At 44.5% G+C, this 27311-nt stretch overlaps 1 protein-coding gene across 3 annotated transcripts in view; it reads right to left on the reverse strand.

The window, feature by feature from the left end:
* The window catches only part of sorcs2 (sortilin-related VPS10 domain containing receptor 2), an 874344-nt gene that overhangs the window by 66403 nt on the left and 780630 nt on the right, over positions 1-27311 (reverse strand). For all 3 annotated transcript variants that reach the window (XM_078542265.1, XM_078542257.1, XM_078542248.1), the window contains exons 15-17: positions 10407-10524; positions 7623-7756; positions 5621-5734 (exon numbers count right to left, since the gene is read on the reverse strand). In XM_078542265.1, the coding sequence (XP_078398391.1) occupies positions 5621-5734; positions 7623-7756; positions 10407-10524 (366 nt within the window). The remainder of the gene's footprint in view (positions 1-5620; positions 5735-7622; positions 7757-10406; positions 10525-27311) is intronic.

A 27311-nucleotide genomic window follows, 5' to 3' on the forward strand; every position in this document is an offset into this window, starting at 1 on the left:
GACAGAGCTTTAGCATCCTGACTGGCTTTTGCAGATATACATTTATATTATATGCACAGAGGCAGAGGAAGAGAGGGAAAATGCTGCTTGGCACATTGCAGATTCTATGCAATATATCTGCGATTCTATCTTTCTTCCTCCTGTCATCAGTGCTTGTTCCAAGATGATTCCCAGTCCGGAGAGAAAAACATTAATCGAAATTACTCTAAAACAGCAACATTGGAAGGCTGTAAGATTACGATTTCACAAGCAGTCACAAGACTCTAAATGAAAACAAGCCATCAACAGGCTGATCAACACCTCATATGTCACAGTTTTATTGCAAAAACACATCAGAAAGAAGCACTTCTGTCATACCCTTGGCTCCAGTGCTATGGAGTCAACCACATCATACTTTATATCAGAGTATCAGAACAAGAGATAAACAACTCCAAAAATACAAGGCCTAAGATGAAGCTAAGCCACATTGCTTGCCAAAGTTTTTATTGTCACTGCACTGATGGTCACTTCTGAGCCTTACACACACTAGGCGGAATTTTCCAGACCCCTCCGTGGTGGGTTTAATGGTTTAATGGCAGATGCGGGGCGACAAATGCAATAGGAGCCAAAAAGTTGGTTTCCCGCAGGCATATGATGACAGGGGGTACGTGCACTCCTGCCCATCATGGTGGGTCGCTATTCCCACCAGAGGCCAGAGTGAAACAATTCTGTATCACTTTAATGGGATGCAGATGAAAGCCTGACCAGAATCATCCCCCGCTGCCCAATCATTTGTGCTGCCAGTGGGTTTTCACACTGGCCCAGAATACGTCTGGACTAAAGTGGCGTGTAAATGTCAGACTTAGCTGCAAGAAGGCCTGGGGCAGCTCGCAGAGATCAGATGAGAAGATGGAGGCCTCCAATGACCAGACCCTGGAACACCACGTGCAGCAGTGGGTGGGTGGAGAATCTACGACATGGATCTTCTAACTTTAGGACCTTCCAGGAGGTGAATCTTTGAACTTCAGGACCTTTCAGGAGGTGAATCGTCTCCTTCAACGGTGGGTCAGTTGATGACTTTTTAAAAATGGCACTTGGATATGATGGTGGGCAACCCAGCCCGCCCTGCCATGCAAAACATCAGGAAACTCCAGGCTGCATAACTAGTTAGGCTAGCGACACGCGATAGGGTACAAATTCCCACTCGCCTCCGCGGTGGGAAAATCTCCTCGTTCCTGCCACTGTGAAAGGGCTTGGTCCGAGGATGGAAAATTCCACCCTCTGTTTCCTTATAATGCTGTTTTGAATTGGGATAGGTTATTGCAGTGCTACATTTCGCATAGAAAGGTCATCTGCTATTAGCTAAACACAACACCAAGCTAACAGGCACCAGGGGTGAGAAGTTCCTTCCACTGTCCTTTCTTGATGACATAGAATATGAAGTGAAGAAAACCATGGAGCAAAGCAGAAAACCCAGTTTTCACATTTTTGGTCTCGAAAGTGGACATCTTGCAGAATTATAGAATGCAGCAGCAGTTTTACTTCATGTGAGCCACCTTGTCTAATCCCACTCTTTTGCATAGTTCCCATTCCCATTTAATATTCATCTGTTTTCGAGTAATTACCCAGTGGCCTTTTAAAGCATTTATGGGCTCCAATAACTGTTTGTGGCATCATTCCAACCACCCTTTGCGTGAAACATTTTTTTTCTAACTTCTCTTCAGTTCCTTTTGTGATTTGTGTCTGCTCTTCTGTTACCATTTCACAAGCCAATGAAAACAATGGCCAGAATTTTATAAAAAGGATGGAAGTTGCGCTGCGGGGACTGAAAGCAGGACCCGAATCCATGCAGGCAGTGAAAGGGAGCCTGGAAGACATTTTATCGGCTGTGGCCAATTAAGAGATCAATTGAGGGCAGTGATCCACCTCCTCAGAGGGCCAGCAGCTCGGCAGTGCTACTGATAAAGGAAGAAAGGTTTGCCTCTATGCTGTGGCACTCTCAAAAGCAAGGTAAATTTTTTTATTCACCATGCTGGAGCCAGGCAGGCAGGCCCCAGTGAATGGGGCAGCATTGAAACCACAGGACAATTATTCCCACTGGGGATCCCCCCATGGGCCATGGAGCAGCCATAAAGGAAGAATGACCCCCCTGACCCGGGAGCCTGCTGGGAGTTCACCAGGTTTTAGCTGACAGTCTCTCCACAGAGTAGCAGTCCCTCCCAACACTGGTAAAATGTCAGCGGGAGTGAGAAGATGCTCTTAACTGGTTTAATTAGACAGTTGTCAGGTGGCCACACCACCGAGGTTCCTGCTACTGGTAATAGCCTGTGGCAGAGGGTAGGCATCGGCTCCCCTCCCGAAGCTGCCTGCTGCTTTTTTGATTGCACTAGCAGCAGCATGCCAAGTTCATGCTGCCTGCTCAGTGAATCATTTCTGTATCCAGCCACTGCTAACTGCATTGTTTATTGCCTAGGAACATCAACAGTGAACCAACATTGTGAGTGGTTAGCACCATCTAAAGCCAGTCTGCACTGCTTAAAGCTAGCTTGCACCTCTATGGGTCAGTACATTATGGCAGGAGCAGGTGCTCAGAGTCAACTTTGAAGTGGCTTTAGCCTGGGAAACACTGGAGAATAACACAACATGGGAGAGAGTGTGGTCTAAAGGTTTTGGATGCTGCACTGGAGATCTTGGTGGAGGTGATGGAAAGGATTAGATGTCCTGTATCCACATCAGGGAAGGAGACCACTCAGACACATGATCAAAAGGCATTGGGAGCAGATACCTGTGGAGGTCAGTACGAGGTGTCAAGCCCCAGGGCCTAGGCGCAGTGCTGCAAGAAGTTTAATGATCTCACACAAAGTAGTCAAGGTGTTTTGAAGGATCTTCAAATGATACATTCCACCAACTGCACCATTAGCCACAGGCACTGCTCAATTCACCACATCCCCATCACTCATCAAGCAACAATCACTATCATTCAGGTCTCACACCTGACATCCCTCAGTGGAGGGGGGGGGTTGGAGGGGTTTTGAGGTACCTGAAAGCCACCTTCCTGCCTTTTCCTTCCATCCCTGCACCTCCACCACCCATCTCTAGTGACCCCCGTAATGTGACCCCCATCCCACCCCACTCACCTGTGTCAAGGATTCCAGCGGCAATCCTCGAGCTAGGCTGTGGAGCATTGCCTTTGAGCAGCCAGCAGCTCTTGGGGGTGGGATTTCCACCCCACGAGGAGCTTGATTGTGTGGAAGGCCTGACCTGGGAAGGCCTGACGCTGGCCAGTTGCATGCCTGGGGGCACTTCAATAACATCAGGCCTCCCCCACAGAAGCAACGCGGGGCTCCCAATGGTTCTCAAACTGGTGGGGGGACCCCCATTGGAAACACTAAATCCCAGCCATTGTCATTATTTCCCTCTCTCAGGCAGGAAAAGGTGTTGCACAACTGGAGGCAGCAGGGTCTACCCATTGGGGAACAAACATGCCTAAATTTCCCAACTATAATGAGGAGACAGCCAATACCCGGAGACGGATCTACAATTGGACAGCACTGACACCAACCTTTAGGCTCATTTTCTTACCTTGACTGACTGTCCCCACCACCGCCCCCCCACCGCACTCAGGACACCAGGCCCTTCCCACTTCACTCCTCCTGCCCGACACCATCTTCTGTCCTCCCTTGATTCCCTCTTCCACCCCCCTATGTAACCAAACCTCTTCTTTCAACCCCACCACCACCCCCACCCCCTTACCCCTGACTCACCTTTCTGGTCGCAAGTCTCCCTGCAAGCTGTCATTCTTGTGCTTCATCTTCCCATCACTGCCACTCCACCAGTGTCCCATAGTTGCATGACAACCAGAGTGCTATCACACATGCTGAGGCAGTGCAGTCCACAGTCGGACCTTCTAGGCCCAGAGTTGCTCAAGGGCATCCTCCAAGACCATTTGCAACCTGCTCCACTGAAAGTAAGCAGCCTTCTGCAGGTTATGTTGCAGCCACTGGGGTAGCACTGCATTGAAACACTAGGACAAAGAAACACTTCACAGAAGCACCAGGACAGGGAAGGCAGGCACTAAGGGAATACACAAGGGTGATTATTTGACTTTTGTATGCAAATGTGGCATTATTTCATTTATAAATCTGGTCTGGATGTTTATTTTCTGGTGGCTTTTATCTTACATTGTGGACAATTTGGCTTTGTGATGATCAGTGACAGGGGGAAGGGAAGGTATGGGGTTATTGGTGAATGGAGAAATGGGTGTATGGTACTGCTTCAGATGAGTTCTACAGACAGCCCATCCAGATAGACTGTCCAGGTTTCCTCCTCATACTTCTTCTCATCAGCTGTTTGCAGGATAGTTGGTGTCAACGGCAGTTCCCTCATGATGGCATCTCACAAGTGTGCGTAAATTCTGTGGATGCTGTTATGGAGCTCCTAGGGCATTTGTAGTGCCCAAAAAACAAATGGCAATGAGCTCAATTTCTCGCCCACTTATAAGATTACAATTGTAGCCTGCGCAATCAGTGCAAGGTGTTAGTGGTGTATGATTGATTTTAACTGCCTACCAATCTATTTTCTGTTGAAAAGACAGGGCTAAAATAGCTGCTGTGTCTTTGTGTGATTGAACAGTCAGCTCTTTTCATTCAACATAAAGTAAAAAGATAGTAGAGAAGGAACGATCTATGAGAGAGGCAGTTGATTGTCCCCCGCCCCACCTTCACCGTCCGGGGAAATGGTTCACCCACCCAGTGTTAAACCCACCCAATTTACATCAAATTGATTTATAAGGAACCAAAGTAAGGCACGTTTCTACAATGGTGAGGCAGGGGACAATCAACTCTGCCACATTGCGTCAGCCTTGTCTCAGTGGTCTCAGAGTCAGATGTAAGTGCAAGCCGCACTCCAGAGACTTAGCTCATAATCCAGATTGACATTCACTGTATTGAAGGAGTACAGCACTGTCAGCGAAATCCTTCAGAGAAAACCTTAAACCGAGGACCCAGGTACCCTCTCAAGCAGATGCAAAAGAATCCATAGATAAAAGCAAAATATTGCGGATGCTAGAAATCTGAAATTAAAACAAAAAATGCTGGAAAAACTCAGCAGTCCTGGCAGCATTTGTGGAGGGAGAAACAGAGCTAACATTTCAAGTCTGAATGACTCTTCAAAAGAATCCATGATATCCTACTGTAAAGAAGAACAGGAGACTTTTCCTCAATCAACATCACTAAAACAGTATGTCTGGTCACTATCACACTGTGGTTTGTGAAACCTCACTGTGCTCAAACTGGCTATTGTGTTTCCCATAATATTTCCAAAGTACCAAATTGGTTGCAAAATGCTTTGAATATCCCAAAGTCATCCTAAATTCATTATTGTGGAGGCAGTGAAGATGAAATTTTACTCGATGAGATTCACAGCCATGTAGGTATCTCATTGGCACAGGGAAGAGATAAGGGGGAGGAAATTGCTGCCCAGAGGAAAAAGCCCTAGCATTAGAAGGATGCGTAACAATATGTCCCAACATGTCCCATGATGTGAAACACGGAGACCAATGAAGGGGTGGAGGGGACAGAGTTTATGAAGTGTCTGCTCTCACAGACAGCTTTCTTTCTTTCCAGTATTATGCTGTACCTACCCAGAGCTTCTGGTGTACGTCTGTCCAAATTTACAGTCCTCAGAAGGCGAATCTGGATTGTACCAAAAAGCTGGGACACATCTGCCATTAACTTGCTGTTCAAAACCATAGTCACTGCAAAAAATATAACGATGATCAAATAAAGACTAAACAGGTGAAAGTATTCAAACAACACAGGAATAGATTTTCAACATTTGTCTGGATGTAAAACTAGTGCTGCAGATCAGATGCCCAATATAGAAAGCACTCAGTTTTCATTTCCAGTTATTTCTAAAACAGATGGCAAGTTGAATATGGATTCCATATAATTTGTACATTGAGGAACTCCACTGGGCTATATACAAAAGGGTAGAAATTTCTCATTAAGTCTCCAAATTGTTGTTAAAAGGTCTTTGACTGGCCTTGGCAGTGGTGTTCACCAGTCTGAAAAGGGCCAGCAGTAAGTGGATTGCCTAGTCTGTGGGAGTAGGCTTCTTAGATATGCTTATCACTTGTTAGCTTTTGATTTTGAAGTTTGTCTCCACCTAGTATATTATCAGATCTGGATTGTTATTGTGCATTGCATTTTGTTATTGTTTAAATCAGGGATTTTGCACTAAAATCTTTATATATATATATATATATAATTGCGCTGGATACTCCATGTGGTTGATGCCTGTTAATGCCTACACTGAGAGAACAATTGGAGCACAGTCACTATGTTTACCTGGTGATTATAAATTATTGACTAGCAGTAAATAAAAAAAAAGTATTCCTAAGGTAGTGCATTTTGAACCAAGTGCCTTACTTTGCAAAGTCCTTGACGCTCCACTAAAGTCAATGGAGCCTGATATATTGCATATAAATGTTCTGTAACTCCATGAAAAACACACTGCCCTTGATTACACACAACCTGCAGCATGTTGCAAGCTAACAACAGCATTGACAAGATGTCACTCAGCACAAATATTCAATTTAGCAATGTCAAGGTAGATTTTGAAAATTAACATTCTCAATATTGAAAATAATATTCCCTCCACCCCACCACAAATTTCTATTGCAGAAGACTCTCCACTGGGAGCACTAATTCACTGTTATCTCAATATTAAAATGAATTAGTGGTTTCAAATGTAGCTCATGCTGTGTACAATTTTATTTAATATTTATAAAGTATTTCTCTTTTAACGCTACTGCTGGTTGGTGTCAGATGGCAACAAAATCCAGTAGGTTCTGTGATCAACTCACATGATTTGACAAGTAGTACTTTTGAGATATATTTAATTGAATGATTCAGAAGGACATCACTGTTTCGATATATTATGACTAAGTGCTAAACCACATAAACTCCATTCCCGTTATGGCTTTTACAGTAAATACATAGTATGAACTTTACACAACAAAAAGTTCAATGATTCAAGTTTTGATCTGTGCTGAGTTAGTTGATTTCAACCAGGACAGAATTTGAAGCACTGCAAATGGGTTAAGGGAGATGAAGGTGGGGAAAAAATGGTGAAATCAGGATCCCAGCTCCCTAAGTACGTCCTCTGGAAAGTGCAGGTGCAGAATGCTGGGTGAGAACTGGTTCAAACATGGGAAGCACTCATCGAACTGCAGCACAATGCAAGTCAGAACCTTCATAAAGGGAGGGGAGAAATATGGAGGAAAGTCCCCACAAGAAATTGTAACAAAAAAAACTACAGAGCTGGAAGTATGAAAATGAAAATAAATAGCCAGAAATACTCAACAGGCCAGGAGCCTCAGTGGAGAAACAGTAGTCAATATTTCAGGCCGTGAGCCCTTCCTCAATGCTAGATATTATTAGCTTGCGTTCATCACATCTTTATATTGACATTTCACACAGGCTGGTATTCACATAGAAAGTATAAATCAATTAGGGCAAGTTTGCAATGACTTTTCAGTATGTAACTCTAGTACTATATTGAGCAATTTCTAATCTTGCTATTTGTAATTCTAATATATTATACAGACCCCCGGTTAAACTGTCAAAGGAGCAGGTAATTACCACTCAAAATCAAACTCTGTACACTGGCAAGGTTTCGACGTAAGGGCTGATGTGAAATTCTTTCCTTTGATACACCATGAGGATATTTTTCGTTTACGGAACTGTCTTTGCTCTCCCATGATGCAATGCTCATCCTAAGCAGAAACATATTGACAATCAGTATATATCGATTAGTAAATTATAGAACCACAGAATGATAGAGCACAAAAGGAGGCTATTTGGCCCATTATGCCTGTGCTGGCTTTTGGGTAGAGCTATCCCCTGTACATTTTTCCCTTCAAGTATTTATCCAATTCTCTTTGGAATGTTACTGCTGAATTTGCTTCCACCACCCTTACAGGCAGTGCATTCCAGATCATGACAAGTCACTTTGGAATTGTGAAAATCACATAGAATATGCAACAAAATTATAAGGTCAAATGGTGCCTAATGTAACAGAACTTCAGATAAACTGCCTATTATTTGCCACGTTGACCTGGATTGCCCTCTTGGAGAGGAGATGGAGATTTCCCTGTGCACTCTGCAAAGTGAAATCATAAACCTGTATAGAAAGCATGTATGATTTTGTTACACATAGCACACAAGATTGAATTTTTTCACTTAGTGGTAACTCAAACAATGTCACTGCATGTTTTATGTGTACCAATGTATCTGTAGGTTGATGCTACAAAACAATTTCTCTCTATCCCATATCTATGCCACTATTAAAGAGCTACATTGAGGCTCAGGGGATTGGACAGGGTACAACCAAATTCGGCAGAGTTAAGGAGCAACTGTTCCAAGCATTCCATTTATAGGTTGTAATGATGTCAGAACTGATTAACACCACAAGGAGCTTCTAACAATTTATGGAACTGATAGAGAGGTCTGTTTGAAGGCACTTGAAAGTAAAAGCAACCTTCTGAAGCTAGGTGCCTGAGAGCATGCTGCGGGCTAAATTTCAAATGAGGGACCTACAACTGTGAAAAATATAGGAAAACATGGTTAGAGATTATAAGATTTGGAAGAATACATTTTTAATAGTAATATTCCCCTTATTCAATTTGATATTATTTATAGGGCAGGTATATCTGGAATGTGCAATCAGTACTACCCCAAGCCCAATGTTGACTGTTGTTCTCATTGCAATACTGCTTGCGTGATCTGAAGGATCTAAACAGTTGCTAGTAGAATGTGCAATGCGAGTGCCTGGCAATGCAAATGCCAGGAGGACAACAATAGCTAGTTTTTCTCCTGACTATACATGTCAATCCTACTTGGTCTGAAGTGGCATCAGCACATATATTTTATTAAACACTGATACATTTGCATCAGTCAAGCCTATTTTTACTGTTTACTGAGTTTTACATAAATTGCTAAAATATAAACCAGTGCTTTTCCTGCTGTGGGCACAATTGGCAATCTGGGTTCAATTTGGGCTCAAAATCGTGCTTGCTCAAGTTTCCACTCAAATTCATTCTGCACATTGCCAAACATAAAATCGTCCATGAACAAATCCAATCGGGCAACGCTGTCGAAAATAACTTTTTTAAAAAATGTCTGCATTAAAAAATCCAGATGGATTTTAGAGTAATTCTATTAATATAGCTGAAAGGAGGTCTATCACAAAAAAAAGCATCATTAATCTGAGTGTCTTGTCCACCACTGTGAATAACCTGATTTTAAATAACTGAAAATGACTTTAAACAAAACTATACAGAACCATTCCTGGTTATATGGATGTACACTAGTCAGTTTCTTAGTAATTTATTTTTTATACGTTATAAAGTCTTTAAAAGGTGCTTAATAGAGTCCTGGTCTGTCAAAAAAAAGTAGCTTAATTCTAAGGGGTTCCTTGAAGGCCTGCAAATGGTGCACTTAGTGGAAATCTGTCATGGCGATTCATTTTGTTTAGGGTGTGGCCAGTTTTATGGGCATGGCTGGCTTCAACATTCTGCTTTTAAACTAGTCAACAAAGTGACACACTGCAGCCCAGGGCTGTGAGATATTTGGTCTTGGGAGTACTGAGCCTCCTCATCCTCGGCCTTGTAAGGTTGATTTGAAGCTGGGATTCTGCACATCCTGTGGAGCTTGCAGAAATTCCAGCAACCATTGCGAAGTAATTGCAGGAGTCTACCAAAATGGCTGAGGAATTTCAGACCCATATTTATACCCTGAATATTGTCTATTTTTCACCCTTCTTTCAGGGTCCCAGCCGCAAGGGTGTGCAGACATCTATTACCAAGTCTCTGTCAATGCCACTCGGCCGCCAGGAGTGGCACATCTTCCCGCAATAATGCTGCAGGAGACGTCCTTCCTGTCCATGAGAATGCAAATCAACCTCCACTCAATGGTGCTACTAACCATAATCGCTTAATACAAATATGACACTTAGCACCTTGTGACATGCTGCATTAATGTTCCAAGCTCTTCATGTTCCACTGCAATATTTCTTATTCTACCTGTGAGGATGTTGCAGCCTTCCCATTCGCTTAACACAGCACTTAAGTATGATAGTGTTTCATTTTGGGATGGCTCAAAGGGACCAAAGTTTATCTATTTCTATCCAGCTGAAACCCCTTGTTGTAGAACAAAGTCATGAACAGATAGACTCAATCTACATGGTCCAAATATGAAAACTGCAAATACTGGAAATCTGAAATAAAGCAGGAAATGCTATAGATAGTCAGCAAGTCAATGAAAATCTGGAAAGGGAAAAGACAGGTTGTGGTGTTTTCAGGTGTGACCCAGCAGAAATTATTTATTTTCAGTATTTTTGTATTTTTTAATTTGAGTCTACGATACCTGGTTCATCAAGTTCCATGAGTCATAGTCAGCAGGTAAACACTGTCTGCTAAAGGATGGTCTGAAGTCTACTTTGACCAATTCCCAGTCTGAGCGGAAGCTGATGTGACCGAATATCCTGGAAATAGAAAGGACACCCAGAGATTTCAAAACAGTTTACAAAAGAACATTTGTACATAGTGGAGGGCTCTTTTTGTATTTGCCTTTATGAGTGAGTGAGTGACTAGGCATTTAGCAACCTGTATTTTCACACCACTGTGTTATGCTTAGAAACAAAAATGAAAACTTTTTGTTTACCAACACAACAGCTAGAACAGAACGTGATAAACTTTCAAAGAAAACCGATGAAAAATCACAAAGACATACTTGCGTCAATTCAGTCTTTACTGAAATGTTTTCAGTTACAAAAGACTTGCAGCACCTTCTACCCTGAAATGTATGGGGAGTGGGAGGGGAGGGACACATCTGTCTATTTTCAAGCCACAGAGAAGGCTGCTGAGCAACAATATTTCTGCATTTGTCACAATTACATCCTTATTCATTTTATTTTTGTTGTGAATTTTAGTCACATTTTGCTTTAGCGAACTAACGGGTTATTTTCCTAAGTGTACTGGTGTTGAATAAAAGAGATCGGAGTGGGGAGCGTTGAGGAAGAAGTGAAAAAAATTGTGACTCCATTCCATTGACCTTTCAGAGGTCGTCTTTTATATGTGTGGAGAATTAATATAGAGAATGTGAGCATTCTGTAGCATTCTCAACAATGCTATGCTCTTTTTAAACTTCATTAACATTCCCTCTCTATACTTGGCTGATAAATTTGCTTGAGAAACTTATACAATAATGTCGTAAGTCGCCCTTGCAAATGACTTTTTGAAGGACATTTGCAAATCTGCTCATTCAGCTCTGATGTCACATCGCTGAAGTGCATTTTTTCCATATTCCACTTGGGGGAGGTAATAAACAACAGGAAACTAATGCCCAGGTATGAGGTTCTGACACTGCTATCCAAGAATACTGACTGATGAAACAGAAGATAAAACTTGCCCATGCAGTGTGCAGATGCTGTCAGCACGCATGGCGAGATGAACCTGCTAAACTAACCTTTTCAAACTCACCTGCGGTTTCACATTCATGAGGAGCAACCTCTAATTTTAGTCAAGCCATGCCAATTGCAACCACATTCCCAATCTGTTGTACCAGGGAAACTTGCTCCAGCACAAGCATGACCTTATTTTTCAGCTCGATTCAGCCCCAGACTACTTTAATAAATGAAGAATACCTTAAGTTTACTGAAGCTCCAGGCCTGAACTAAAGCAAAGCCCTGCATTGTTCAATCTCAACTGAACTAATCAAATTTGGATTTGCCGTGGGTTTGTGCTTTTCACTGTGATGGTTGCTTTAATGGTGAAACTTTCAGGTTAAAGTTGATAAAAGTCTATATTTAGGTACATATTAGAATAATTCCTTATAAACAGAATGATAAAAAATAACTGCTGGGCAGTTTAGTTTTAATTATTACATGAGCTCCAATATCCTTCCTAGATTGTATATTTTCACTTATAATTTATGAGTTAATCATGATTATTTTTCTCTTGATTTGATGGTGATCTGCTGCCAGTTGTCTAACAAGGGCAACCCCTCTGTATGACTAACTTCCAGGTGATGACTGACAATAGCATAGATTGTCCCACCTTCCTTTTTCTCCTTGCTGAAGGAAACTTAGCTGAGTGAGACAAACCTACAGCATGCCACTCGATGGCACATCATGCTGATGACCAAACATGCTGAGCCCCTGGGTTCTCTGGGGATTATTTCATCCTCCATAAATATTAGTGGTCCAGCTTTTACTTAGGGTGGAATTGTCCCAGATTTGCACGAAGTGTGGTAGCAGGCAGGAAAAACAATGTTTTACCCACCGGCTGCAATGCTGGCTTCTCACACTGTATCGTCCCAATCCTGCTGCATTAATTATGCATTCCCGGGAAACAAGGCGTTCCGATGGGAGGCGAGCTCTCGTTCGCCCACCATGCCATCACCTCACCTCTTCCTCACGCCAGGCGCCATATTTAAAGTGCATCCGCACATACACCTCTCAGTGCCCCCAGCCCAGGACTGCTGCCTGAAAGACATGGCCCCAAAAGGCAAGACGACTGCAGCTCCCCGGTTTAATGACATGTCCCTCATGCATCTTTCGAACACAGTGAAGGCTCATCGTGATGTCCTCTGCCCCGCTCTGGCCGCAGGAGGGGCAGCAACATCACTAATCCAGCATGGGGGCGGTGGCAGTGGTGGTCAGTGCCAATGCCCTGCAAAAGAGAACAGCCATCTAGTGCCACAACAGGACGAATGGCCTCATCCATTCTGCCAGGATAAGTCACTGTTCTCATCACTCTCAGCTCACACACTCACAAACACATCACATATCCACAGGGGTCTCACACCTCAAGGGACACCACCACTAACTCTCTCACACACCCTTACATCTCCATCAGGCTCATATCCTCAGAGCTTGTGCCCTCATTCCATCCATGTCTCAGCTCACCACACAAATATCCCATGCAATGCCATGTGTCCTGCTCACACTCTCTCCATTGTTTTCATGCAAGAGAAACTGGCTCACAACAGCAGGGAGCGGTGCCAGACTGGGGGTGGAATGGCCCACATTAGACCCCTCACTCACTTTGAGGAGCATGTCCTTGCACTGACTGGTGAGGATGTGGATCATGTTTGCAGCGACAGTGATGTCGGTGGTGAACACCCTCGCGAGGATCCTGCACCACATCATCCTTCTCTCTATGCTAATGTGAGTGCTCTCTCTCCTGTTTTTGACTGTGCTGCCACGCACTACTTACCTCTACTTTGGTTCACAGGGAGCTCTGCGAAGCGACTAACACCCTCAGCCAGCCAGTCTCTCAGCATCATCTACACCCTCACCTCCGGCCAAGATGGCACCTCCTTCATTGAAGAGCTGGAAATAAGCAGCCTGGAAGACCCGTCACAGTGCTTACCCATATCCTCCACCAGCACAGAGACACACCTCAGTGGGACCAGGGTCGAGACCAGGCTTGGGTTCACAATGTGATGGTCACCGCACAGACACAGGAGGAGGAGGAAGGTTCAACCGAGCTCCCCGGCACTCGGAGTACTGCTGGGGAAGAGGCACCTGTGAGGTCCGAGTCAAATAATGAGTCTCTGGATTTGGCCTTCCAACTCATTGTGGGGAGTCAACAGAAGGTGGCAGACAGCGATGACGTAGCGGTATTGGTATTGCTGGACTAGTAATCCAGGGACCCAGGGGAATGCTCTGGGGATCCAGGCTCGAATCCTGCCATGGCAGATGGTAGAACTTGAAGTCAATAAAAATATGGAATTAAAAGTCTAATGATGACCATGGAACCATTGTCGATTGTTGTAAAAATCCATCTGGTTCACTAATGTCCTTTAAGGAAGGAAATCTGTCATCCTTACCTAGTCTGGCCTACATGTGACTTCAGACCCACAGCAAGATGGTTGGCTCTTAAATGCCCTCTGAAATGGCCTATTAAGCTACTCAGTTGTAACAAACCACTACAAAGTCACAAAAAAGGAATGAAACCGAACAGACCACCTGGCATCGACCTAGGCACCAGAAACGACAATGGCAATCGCAGCCCTGTCGACCCTGCAAAGTCCTCCTTACTAATATCTGGGGGGGTTGTGTCGAAATTGGGACAGCTGTCTCACAGACCAGTCAAGCAACAGCCTGACATAGTCATCCTCACTGAATCATACCTTACAGATAACGTCCCAGACACCATCATCACCTTCCCTGAGTATGTCCTGTCCTCCCAGCAGGGCAGACCCAGCAGAGGTGGCGACACAGTGGTAAATAATTGGAAGGGAGCTGCCCTAGGAGTCATCAACATCGACTCCATGAAATCTCATGGCATCGGGTCAAACATAGGCAAGGAAACCTCCTGCTTATTACCATGCACCGCCCTCCCTCAGCTGCTGAACCAGTGCTTCTCCATGTTGAACACCACTTGGAGCAAGCACTGAGCGTGGAAAGGGCGCAGAATATATTCTGGGTGGGGACTTCAATGTCCACCACCAAGCGTGGCTCAGTAGCACCATGACTGACTAAGCTGGCAGAGTCTTAAATGACATAGCTGCTAGACTGGGTCTGCAGCAGGTGGTGAGGGAACCAACCAAGAGGGAAAAACATACATGACCTCATCCTCACCAACCTGCTTGCCACAGATGCATCTATCCATGACAGTGTTGGTAAGAGTGACCACCGCATTGTGGTGACTAAGTCCCGCCTTCACATTGAGGATACCCTCCATCGTGTTGTGTGGCACTACCACTGTGCTAAATGGGATAGATTTCAAACAGATCTAGCAACTCAAGGCCGGGCATCCATGGGGTTTTGTGGGCCATCAGCAGCAGCAGAATTGTACTCAAACACAATTTGTAACCACATGGCCCGGCATATCCCCTACTCTACCATTACCATCAAGCCAGAGGATCATTCAATGAAGAGTGCAGGAGGGCATGCCAGGAGCAGCACCAGGCATACCTAAAAATGAGGTGTCAATGGTGAAGCTATAACACAGGACTACGTGCATGCCAAAAAGCATAAGCAGCAAATGCTAGACAGAGCTAAGCTATTCCACAATCAATGGATCAGATCTAAGCTCTGCAGCCCTGCCACATCCAGTCATATCCCTATGAAGAATGGTGGACAATTAAACAACTCACTGGAGGAGGAGACTCCACAAATATCCCCATCTTCAATGATGGAGGAGTCCAGCACATCAGTGCAAAGGATATGGCTGAAGCATTCGCAACAATCTTCATCCAGAAGTGCCAAGTGAATGATCAACCTCAGCCTCCTCCTGAGGTCCCCACCATCACAGATGCCAGTCTTCAGCTAATTTGATTCACTTCACTGCAGCGGTTCAAGAAGGCAGCTCACCACCACCTTCTCAAGGGCAACTAGGGATGGACAATAAATCCCGGCCCAGCCAGCAAAGCCCACATCCCGAGAATGAATTTTTTAAAACTCACACAGCTGTTGGAAGCCCTCAACAGAATGGCACGCGAGTCAGAGGAGTGAGTCCGCCTGCTCTCTGTTGAAGTGGTGCCCATGTGTGCATGTATGGAGGTCTCCACGGGAACGTTGGCGGATGTCATGGAGCCCTTGGTCCAGCAGAACGTGTAGATGTGTGCAGACCTGCATTCCATTGCGGTAGCCATGGGTGAGTTCCTGCAGTGATGACGCGAGAGGGAAATGGGGCACCTCGACGTCCCCCCATGTGCTCCTTCCCCTCAAGGAGTCAGGCTGGGGCCCTGGGGCACTCGAGTGAGTGGCAGCTGGACACCCCTGGGTCATCCACTCAGGAATCTCAGAGGCTGTCCACTCCCTCTGAGTCCCCTTTGCCTGTTATCCCTTCAACCTCATCCTCTGTCACCGCAGTGGGTGCAGCTGGCCCACGGGAGGACAGCCAAGGCAAGCCGGGGCCCCCGAGGCCTCAGCTCTCCAGAGGGCCCATACTGAAGGCATCAGAGGCAACCAAGCCAGCTATTGCACAGGCTTTCTCCACCCCTGTTACGGATGTCAGGGCAACAACTAGAAGTCTAAGGCTTTCAAAAGTTAAGAAATTCTGATCAGAGTTGATTGAATGGTGAACACATTTTGTCACTTTACAATATGGGAATATATTCACTTTCACTGAATCATGTGCAATGTTGTCCTTCAGCTTCATTGACTTCGCGAGTCCTCCCACTCCAAGTCCCCAACAACCACCCTTGCCATCCCTTCTACCGATATCTTCAAACCCTCACCCTCCCATCCTACCGCCTCACTCTGCCATCGGTCATTCTCACCATCCCCTCGTTCCATGCCCACCCTCAGTTCGCTCCCCAGGAAGCAGTCATAGACTAATCAGAGCCCTCCCTTGAACATTCACCTGGGCATTCCCCTATCCAGACTCCTTCCCCACTTTGGAACCCCATCCCCCTCCACAGACTCCTCCTCCACGTCCCCCCAACCATCACTTAGTCCTTCCCTCTTCCTGACTCCTTCAGATACCTTACTTCTTCCCCGACCCTTACTCCTTCCCCACTCCGCACTTCTTCCTCCCCCTGTACTTCTTCCTCTCTTCGCACTCCTTCCCCCCTCCAAACTCCCTTTCCACCATTTACCCCACCTTACACCTACCTCCCCAGTTGCCGTCTTCTCCCCCATTACCCTCTCCTCACCACCGCCCCGCCCCCCCCCCCCCCCCCCCCCACCCCGGTAATCACTCCCAACCACCCCCTGACACCTTCGTTCCATCCCTCCCTACTTCACCTCCCCCCCTCTCTGGTACATCTTCCTCTCCCAAACACAGCTGTACCTTTTTCTCCACCCCCCTCATCCATCATCCGTTGTGAGTAGATTCTCAACAGTGACTTTCCACCTTCCGTAAGCTTCTTTACAGCAGAGCCACACCCATGAGAATCCACCCAGCATGCCATAGGCGTTCCTCCAGAGTCCCGTTGCTGTCGGGCTCCAACATCTTCTGCTCCTTGGATGTCCGCGATGTGAGCAAGGCCCTGGCGGTAAGTCCCAATTTCTGCATGTCAGACTTGTCAAGGTGTGTTCTGCACCAACATGTTTACCCGCAGACATGGACGGACGATCCAGCCTGGGAGGATGATTCTGGCGATATGCAGGTGTATTACAATAAGGTTCTCGGCACCTGACTGCAGGAAATGCATCCCACCATGGATGTGCTGAGCGGACGATCACAAACTGGTTTCACAATGCCATGAAACCGAATTTTGGCCTTTGCACCAAATTGCCCACTTGCCACCGAGCACGCCCGACATCAGTGGGCACAGAAAATTCTGCCCTTAGTGAAGTTGAATCTCTATTTTGTTATAGGTAGTCTAGTACAAATATCAGTACAGGCTACTCTGCTTAACAGCAAATCCATTTTAATTAGATCCTCCTCATTTGTTTTACATCGAAAATCAGGTTAGGAGCATGAGATTCTGTAATTGCCAATGCTTTGTGATTAAATATTCCAAGCATTATATTGGAAACTGCTACATAAACAAAGGAGAGCCTAAATTCATTCACTAGTCTCTGTTAACATAGTCGATCTCAACTCAAATGATATTCAGTGCATTATCTTTGCAGTCAGTGGGAGAGGTGAGGGAATCAGCCCAAATTCCCACTGCTAGCCACTCCTTCTGAGAGGTGTATATAGATTTAGCTCATGGTGGGTAGAGTGTTTGGCTCAAGTAACTGGCTATGTCTATGCTAAAAATAAAAAGCAACCTCAGGACACCCTAAATACTTTGCAGCCAATGAAATACTTTCGAAGTGGAGTCACTGTTGTAATGTAGGGAAAAGCAGCCAAGTTGCACATAGTCAGTTCCCATCAGCAAGAGAATAATGAGCAGATAATCTGTTTTTGTAATGCTGATTGAGAGGTAAATATTAGCCAGGACACCAGAAATAATACCCCGCTCTTCTTCGAAATAGTGCCCTACAATTTTTTACATCAACATGAAAGGGCAGACAGGGTCTTGGTTTAACACCTCACCCAAAAGATGGCACCTCCGCTTGTGCAGCACTCCCTCAGTACTGCACTGGAGCGTCAGCTTAGATTTTTGTGCTCTAGTCTTAATGGTATTGGAGGACATCTGGCATTGGTGGAACTCTACCACAGCCATAGTCAGTACCTTCAAGAAAGGCGAAACAAAGTAATTTATTTCTCTTACAAGTAAGGCTTTATTTTGGCTGCTGTGCACTTCAGTCCCATCTAGTCCAGGTAGGAAGTCATTATGGAAATCAACTGTTTAACAAAGGCTACTTTGATTTTAATTACACTTACTGTACCATGCTTTAGCAGACAAGTTTCTCTTGCTTTCTTTCTGTCCTCCACCTATTCTTTTCTCTGTCCAGGCGGCCGCTGCTGCTACATATCAGTGTCCCCGTGATGGCGCTTACCCTCATTTTGTTTCCGCGTGCAAGTTGCTTTGAAGCTGCTATCAGGTGTTCTAGGATTGACGTGGGAAACTCTTCCTTTCATCTTCCCTCATCTCTCCGGGATAAGCCTGCATTTGTAACGTGAGTTAAGAATCAATTGTAGGAGCCAACCTGTATCTGTGAGATGCAGGTTTGCACTTACAATTAAAGTTACCAATTAAGTTAACACTGGCAGTGCATTAGTCTCCAACACACCCTTCTACTTTGCTCTCTGCTTCTCTTTCAAAATCTAATTCTATCTTTTTTTAAAAATATATAAATCTGGAAAGGTCATCTCCAAGATAGATAGCAAATGTATGAGCCTTCTTCCTCTCTAAATTAAATGGTCTGTATTACTGTCCTGATTTTTTAAACCTTAACTATATTTTGCCACCATTGAGAAGACTATTTCCCATTTCCATTCCACCATCTCTGACATGTAAACTGCAACCTGTACAGAAGCAAGTTACTCCAGGAAGGATAAAAAAAGACATATTCACAGAGGGCGCTAGGACCATTTCTGGGTCAAACAAAAAGATAAGGATTAATTATATAAAACTCAGGGAATATTCCAGAGCGGAATTTTAACTTAAAAGCCTTTACCAGTTACACGGGCAATTCTTCAAAGTCTTCCACATTGCATGTTCTTTCCTACTAAAAATTATTGTATGTGAAAGGGTAGCAAGTGATGGGTAGCAAGGAAGCAACTGAATGGATGGGGGATTACATGTGTCCATCACATGCAAATTTAATTTCATTAAACTTGAACTTCCATTTAGAATAATCCTTCAGTGTGCAAAAATTCATCCTTATTCACTGTTGAACTATTTTTAGAACACATCAAAATGTGACAAGACTTAATTTAACACAGGTAAGCCCACTTTCCCATCTATCTGTCAAAATCTAAAATGGTCTCAAAATAAACACTTGACGACGCAAATGTTTAATCTTTTAAGAGTCTTCCGGTTTTGAAACTTTCAGGTCAAACCAAGACTCAAAATGGGGGGCAGTGGCAGATTTTACAAAAAAAACCCACTACCATGATTGGCATGATTTTCTGCAGATTAGAGTGATTTTTCAGGGCATTTTAACGAACTGCTTCTTAAGATCTTTTAAAAAAAAATGACATGCACAAGCATTTCACGCAAGTACAACATAAATACATATATATGACTCAGGGTTATTCTAACAAACTACAAACTAAATAGCTACAGGAATTTATTTTTTCAAAACAATACCACTCTAAAGATAAAGCACAACTGAATGGAATGCATAATTATAAAGCATCAAAAGGAATTCTTCACAGATGCATTATTGAGTATAGCCCAGGGGCATGGTTCTATAAATAGCTTTTAAAGGAGAAACTGGTGTATTTTATTAAGGTACAAACAGATTTAATTCAGGCAGAAAAGTCCTAATTTTAACTCAGTAAGGGACTGAGAAAAACCACCCTGATCTAAGGTTCATTAGGCCTGGGCACTTTTACACCAGGTCTAATCTGCATGCTCCTAGTCAATCTCCCATCCAAAACTAGTGGGATGATTTCCCTCCCTCTAGCCACTGTCTGAAGCTGAAACAGACTGTCACAACCTTAATACCTTATTTGATCCCAAGTTCAGCTTCCAATCCCAAATCCTCACCACGACCACCTACTGTCACCTCTTTTAAAATTGCCATCTCCACATCACTTCAACTATTACCCTCCAAGAACTTTGTGCTCCTTCAATTCTGACCCTTTGTGCATCTCCAATGATCATTACCATTGGTGGCTATGCCTTTAGCTGGCTAGGTGATAAGTTCTGGAATTTCCTTCCAAAACGTCTCCCACCTCGCTACCTCGCTCTCCTTCTTTAAGATGCTCCTTAAAACCTACCTGTCTGACCAAGCTTTGGGTGACCTGTCCTAATAACTCCTTACATAGCTCAGTGACCAAATTTTGTGTGTTAATGCCCATGTGCAGTGTCTTGGGTCATTTTACTATGTTAAAGGTGCTATATAAATGCAAGGTGCTGTTGTTGAAGCAGCACAATGTTGGGCAGTAGGAAGCCAGTGCTGAAAATTAAAAGTCCCTGGTACTCAGGCTGATCATGAGTGGACGCTTTGCATGAGGGCCTTGAATTGGGTGGGGACTGAGCCTAGATGAGAGCAATCCTAAACTTTCTGTATGGGGCCTGGAGGAGCAGCCTTGCTGCTCCTGGCCCCACAAGGGAAGTGATACAAAGTTAAAATCACTTCCTGTTTGGGCCTCCTCTGGCCAACATCCCTCAGCTCGCTAGGTTGATCTGGCAATAAAGTGGAATTTTGCCTGGTGAATTGTTTAAACTACTGATTCATTATGTACTTTGATAGACGTAATGTATGTTAAGGCAGGATGCATACTCTCATATGGGGACTGTCCAGATTGTTAAATGGTTGGGGGTGAAATTTTGGCTTTTTCTTCATCACACAAAGATCACTGCAATATCTGCTCTCCTTCCCCCAACTGTCAGTAGAAAAGATTTCCGATAAAGAAGACAAATTTCTTTCAAAGATTTTACCATCACTTCCCCACTCAGGCCCATCAGCAGACCCCAATCTCCATACTAAATGGACTCTGCTGTTTCCGGTGTGTGTCCTTCTCACTGGCACGTTAAAATTGTAGCCTGTGGGATAGGAATAGTGCTAGATGTTGGCAGGTGGATCCTACCAGTGATACTTATCTGCTCGTCCACCCAGTTCCTAGCATGCTGACAAGGTTAAAACTGCCACTTCTGCTCCTATGTCTTATGGTCCTATTTACATGTATTCCTACTAGAAACACATCAGAGAGGAATACAGGTGCTATCTAAGCTTACATCTGCTCCAATGAGCCTTTTAAAAAATGCAATATCATGACCATCTTACAGGTGTCTTACTATGGTGTCGTATTTTGTGTTGAGATAATAAAAATTGCTTGCCCACCAACCCTCCAGTATGTTATTCTTCTCTGAAATCCATCTTTGTTTCTTCCCTCTGTTAGTCCTTGCCTCCTCCCTGAACTCTGCTCCTCTTCCACTAGTGATGGTGAAGCTGGCAGCCTATTATCCAGAGACTTCTTGTTGGGGACCTGCTATCATTTTCCCTCCACCTACGCAGAGGTGCTAGCTTCTGAAGATAGTGATAACAACCAAGAACTCAACGGTGATTGTACCTACATTGCACAACTCCACAGTGCTACATGTAGGTCCTTTAACACATCTTGCATGGGAATTCAGATTTCTCAGAAGCACTTTCTTAACTCTTGGTGGCCTGAACATCAGTTCCATGGTATCATTAAACCCAATTTTGCCTGGTGAATTGTTTAAACTACTGATTCATTATGTACTTTGATAGACGTAATGTATGTTAAGGCAGGATGCATACTCTCATATGGGGACTGTCCAGATTGTTAAATGGTTGGGGGTGAAATTTTGGCTTTTTCTTCATCACACAAAGATCACTGCAATATCTGCTCTCCTTCCCCCAACTGTCAGTAGAAAAGATTTCCGATAAAGAAGACAAATTTCTTTCAAAGATTTTACAAAGTTTCCTGAAAGCAGTAATGCACCACAAATAAACACATGCCCAGGAAGTAGCTGCTCAACACAGACGTCAGCACTTCTGTGAATACTCAAGATCTAAAACCAATCTCACAAGAAAATATGCTCAAAAAGCACCATTACACTTCAAAATGTGATACCTGGCAATTAACAAGCTGTAATTATAAAAACCAAAAAGGGTAATTATCAGCCCCAGGGTTTCACATACAACTGAAGTATGCAAGGATCACGTGTTGTGTACTTCAGACTACTGGCTGAAGTGCCACCACTGGCTATAGGAATTTTAGCCACAGTCCTACAGATGGCAGCATTTGCAGTTTAAAAAGAAGTGGATTAGATTTGGTTCAATTGGCTATTTGAACATAATGCTGATAAACAGGCAGAGAATCCAATAACGGAGAGCATGAGAATTCAGAGATGACTGCACATGCCAGGTTCTGCCAACCTGAGGGTACACAAGGTCCCGCAACCTGAAATCAGTTTAAGAATGGTTTCAATGGCAGCAATTCAGCCTGTCGATCTTCCAACTCACTTAAATTGGGCATTGCTATCAGTTTCCTGAAACACACTATTAATTATTCCTTTTTTTAAAAGAAGTCCTTTTTGAAAAGAAGAAAAGCTCACTGCATTTTGATGATTTTTATTTTATTCATTCACAAAGTGTCGATACTGCTAGCTAGGCCAGCATTTATTGTCCATCCCAAATTGCCCCTGAGAAGGTGGTGGTGATCCACCTTTTCGAACTGCTGGAGTCCCTGTGGTGTCAGTAAACCCACAGTGTTGTTAGGGAAGGAGTTCCAGGATTTTGCAGCGATGAAGGAACGACGACATCATTCAAAATCAGGATGCTGTGCGTCTTGCATGGGGCTGCAGGTGGAGGAGGATGAAGGTGCTCATCACTCATCTTAGGATAAGGGGAACATGAAGGATGGGGAAAGAGACCATTGCCCTCCTTCTGGAATGTGCCTTTGCAAAGCAGGTGTGGAAAGTGATGCACTGATAATTGTCGAGGTTCATCCTGAGCAGCTCTGTAACGCAGGACTCAGTGCTCTGTGGGCTGTTCCCAGGCACGCACACTAAGATAAACATCAACTGCTGCTGGAGGACCATCAACTTGATGAAGGATGCTCTTTGCTCTGCCCAAAATCTGCTCGTCTTCCAGCATTGGCTACGTCTGAGTGTTGCAGACTGGAACATTCCAAGGTCCAGGATTACATGCTGAAGGATGCACCAAAGCCGCCACAAAGGCTCAATGGGGAAAGGTCACTGTCTAGGGGCTGAGGGAATGGATATTATTTTTTAAAATATTTTTGGGGAATATTGTGTTATTTTGTGAAGAAGGCTGTGTGTTTTTATGTAGGTGTGTGTGTGTGTTTATATGTGTGTGTGTGTGTGTGTGTGTGTGTGTGTGTAAATGATTTAATTAAGCTGGGGAAAAGTTACTGAAGATGGGGTTTAAGGCATGAAAGGATAGAAGCGTTAGGTTTGCACATTTGTAATAAAATATTATATAAGAGGTTTGAGGCACAAGTGAATAGGTTAGATCTAATATTCGAATTTTTAGATAAGTTGAGAGTTCATTTGAGTACCAAAGGGAAGTCAGAGGTGCAAGAAACATGCTTGCATCTTGCAGGAGTTCCATAGGTAAACAGAAGATTACATTTTATTGACCCAAAAGCAGAGACAAAATAGAAACATGAAAGGTTTTACATTTGGAAGGATTTGAGTTTCAAAGAGGTGTGAGAACAATGGATCCTGAGAAGAAAGGGGGAAAAAGGTAATTTAGAGTTACTGTGGAGAGCTTAGGGTTAGCTGTTGGCTGTGAGCTGTAGCTGGTAAAAATTGGCTGTAGCTCTAGGCTGGGAGAAGATGCAGTTTGGATCAGCCATCCAGTCAAGCCAGAAAAGTCTTGAGCTGCCACAAGTCATGTTCTGAAGTTTTAGATTTCTACAGTGGAGTGGAAGCGAGCTAAAGATAGTCAGCATGGCTTTGTCAGAGGGAGGTCACGCCTAACAAATTTGATTGAATTTTTTGAGGAGGTGACCAGGTGTGTAGATGAGGGTAGTGCAGTTGATGTAGTCTATATGGATTTCAGCAAAGCCTTTGGCAAGGTCCCACATGGAAGACTTATAAAGAAGGCAAATGCACATGGGATACAGGGTAATTTGATAAGGTGGATTCAAAATTGGCTTAGTTGTAGGAGACAGAGGGTGATGACAGAAGGATGCTTTAGTGACTGGAAGCCTGTGTCCAGTGGCGTATCACAGGGATCAGTGTTCGGTTCCCTATTATTTGTCATTTATATAAATGACATCGATGACTATGTGGGGGGTAGGATTAGTAAGTTTGCGGATGACACAAAGATTGGCTGGGTGATTAACAGTGAGGTTGAGTGTCTTGGGCTACAGGAAGATATAGACAGGATGGTCCAATGGGCAGATAAGTGGCAGATGGAATTTAACCCTGAAAAGTGTGAGGTGATACACTTTTGAAGGAGTAATTTGACAAGGAAGTATTCAATGAACTACATGACACTAGGAAGTTCTGAGGAACTTGGCATGTGTGTCCATAGATCTCTGAAGGCAGAGGGGCATGTTTGTGGGGTGGTGAAAAAGGCATATGGGACACTTGCCTATATCAATCGAGGCATAGGTTACATAAATAGGGAGGTCATGTTGGAGTTGTATAGAACCTTGGTGAGGCCACAACTAGAGTACAGTGTGCAGTTCTGGTCGCCACATTATAGGAAGGATGTGATTGCACTGGAGGAGGTTCAGAGGAGATTCACCAGGATGTTGCCTAGGATGAAACATTTAAGTTATGAAGAGGGGTTGGATAGACTTGGGTTGTTTTCGTTGGAGCAGAGAAAACTGAGGGGCGACCTTATCGAGGTGTACAAGATTATGAGGGGCTTGGACAGGGTGGATAGGGAACAGCTGTTCCCCTTAGTTGAAGGGTCAGTCACGAGGGACATAAGTTCAAGGTGAGGGGCAGGAGGTTTAGGGGGGATGTGAGGGAAAACTTTTTTACCCAGAGGGTGGTGACGGTCTGGAATGCGCTGCCTGGGAGGATAGTGGAGGCAGGTTGCTTCACATCCTTTAAAAAGTGCCTGGATAAGCACTATGCATGTCATAACATTCAAAGCTATGGGCCAAGTGCTGGTAAATGTGATTAGGTAGGTAGGTCAGGTGTTTCTCACGTGTCGGTGCAGCCACACGCAAACCTCTCAGTCCTTCCAGCCCAGGACTGCTGCACAGAAGACATGGCCCAAATAAACAAGATGACTGCAGACACCCGATTCACTGATGTGCCCCTGGGACGTCTTCTGGGCACCACTGGAGCCCGCAGCAGTGTCCTCTTCCCCTGCTCTGGCCACAGGAGGCCCATCAGTGTCACCACTCCAGCTTGGGAGGCGGTGGCAGTGGTGGTCAGTGCCAACGCTGCACAGAAGAGGTTAGCCATCCAGTGCAGAAAAATGATGAATGATCTCATCTGTGCTACTGGGGTGAGGCAACCATCTTATCACTCTGAACTCTCACATCACAAGCCCATCACACATTCACTGGCATCTCACTCACAGCCAGCTAAAGAGACATTGCCACTCATTCTCTCTCACACACCCTCACGTCTTAATCTGGACTTATCTCCTCTGGAGACTGCTTCCTCAGCCCTCACCCTCTTAAGGTCACTTGCACAGCTCAACACGTGTCCCCACATGTACCTTGGGATAACCCCCTTCCCTAGTAATGCCCTAGCCCTGTAGCCTCTTCCTATTGCCTGAGGGCCACTTCTCCATGCAAGCCATGGTCCTGCAGCTGTTGAAAAGCCTTATAGCTGGTCTTGTAAGTAGGGACCTGCCCGTGACCCCCCACAGCCCCCCCCACCTCAAAAAGTGAAGTGTTGCTGACTGCGAAGCCTGGCGTTGGCAACCGTGAGTGCTGCCCGAAGCAAGGTAGCCAAAAAAGCCTCAAAGTCCCAAGTGTGCAGCTTGCCAGGTGCACGTCACTTGTGTTCAGTTGTGAAACACTTCCACGTGCAATCATGTCAACATGCTTGGATGATCCAGTGCCAGTGTCGGGGGATGATTCCAGCGAGTAGGGCTTATAGTAAAATGCAGATATATTTAAACGAAGTTCCCGACGTCCGGCGGCGAGAAAGGTGGCCTGCCATTGATGGGCAGAGTGTACGATCACAAACTGGTTTCACAATGCTGTGAAACTGATCTTTGGCCTTCCCACCACATTGTTCGCTCACATCTGTGATGACGCCTGACGCCAATGGGCATGGAAAATTCAGCCCTAAGGCACTCCCACCCCAAAGAATACTGAGGGGCTGGAAATCGTGTAACATCCCACGGGCTGTATGCACCAGAGAATGTTTGACATGAAATGTAAAGGTGTATTGTAAATATACACCAATGTCAAGCATTGCATCTCATGTACTGTATTGAAAGAAACTGAACTGTTTTGCACTATGTCAAATTTGAAATACTATATAATGTACTTTTACAAATTTTATGAATAAAGTATATTTTTGGAAGACAGAGAAGGACATAAAGGAGGTGGGGGAGGATGATGAGGATAGAATATTCTTCACCTGACCAGCCATGTACTTATAGTTGTTTAGTAGTACAGGACTTGAGTATTGCTGAAAAAAAGGGGACATGTTATCTAGGCTATTCACCTTCCACTCATCGGGATAGCTATCAAGAAATTACCAAATTACAGGAAACAACAATTTATACTGCAAGGGAAGAGACTGCTGATTGGTTGGCAAGTGAATTCTGGTTGGTGGAGGCATTGCCATGGAGAATGCAGCATGGAACAGTTAATGCCTAGCTTTGTTCAAATTCAAAACTTTGATTGGTCAGGGCATTGCCCTGGGGAAAGAACCAGGGAATGACTGTTCCCTAAGCTTTTGCTTAGATGAAAAAAGTGCAAAGTGTGCATATGTTCCTTCTGTCAGCAAATGGCAGGACCCTGTGTATGAATATATGTGGCTTCTAGCATGTGTAAGTGAGCCATACTGCGAGCCCGACTGACAATCTGAAATTGGTTTTCAAGCACAATCAGGATTGTTTAGCAGGTGTTGTCCAATCATGAATCACACCTAATGTTGGACATAATGTTTCGAGATTTGCAAGCATGGGCTGGTTGGATACAGTCAGTACTTTGCCTGTTGTGAACAGCTGAAGGGACATGCTGTTTGATACAAACCACCAATCTTTGGGAAATACGGCCTGTATACCTGGCATCATCCAGCACTGAAATTCGTATGCTATATAGGCAGAACATATTTTTTGGCTTGACAACTGCATCCTGTTAGTGGAGAATAGTGCTCATGTTG

This window comes from Cetorhinus maximus, chromosome 1 (assembly GCF_964194155.1).
Source record: "Cetorhinus maximus chromosome 1, sCetMax3.hap1.1, whole genome shotgun sequence".
Classification (NCBI taxonomy): Eukaryota; Metazoa; Chordata; class Chondrichthyes; order Lamniformes; family Cetorhinidae; genus Cetorhinus; species Cetorhinus maximus.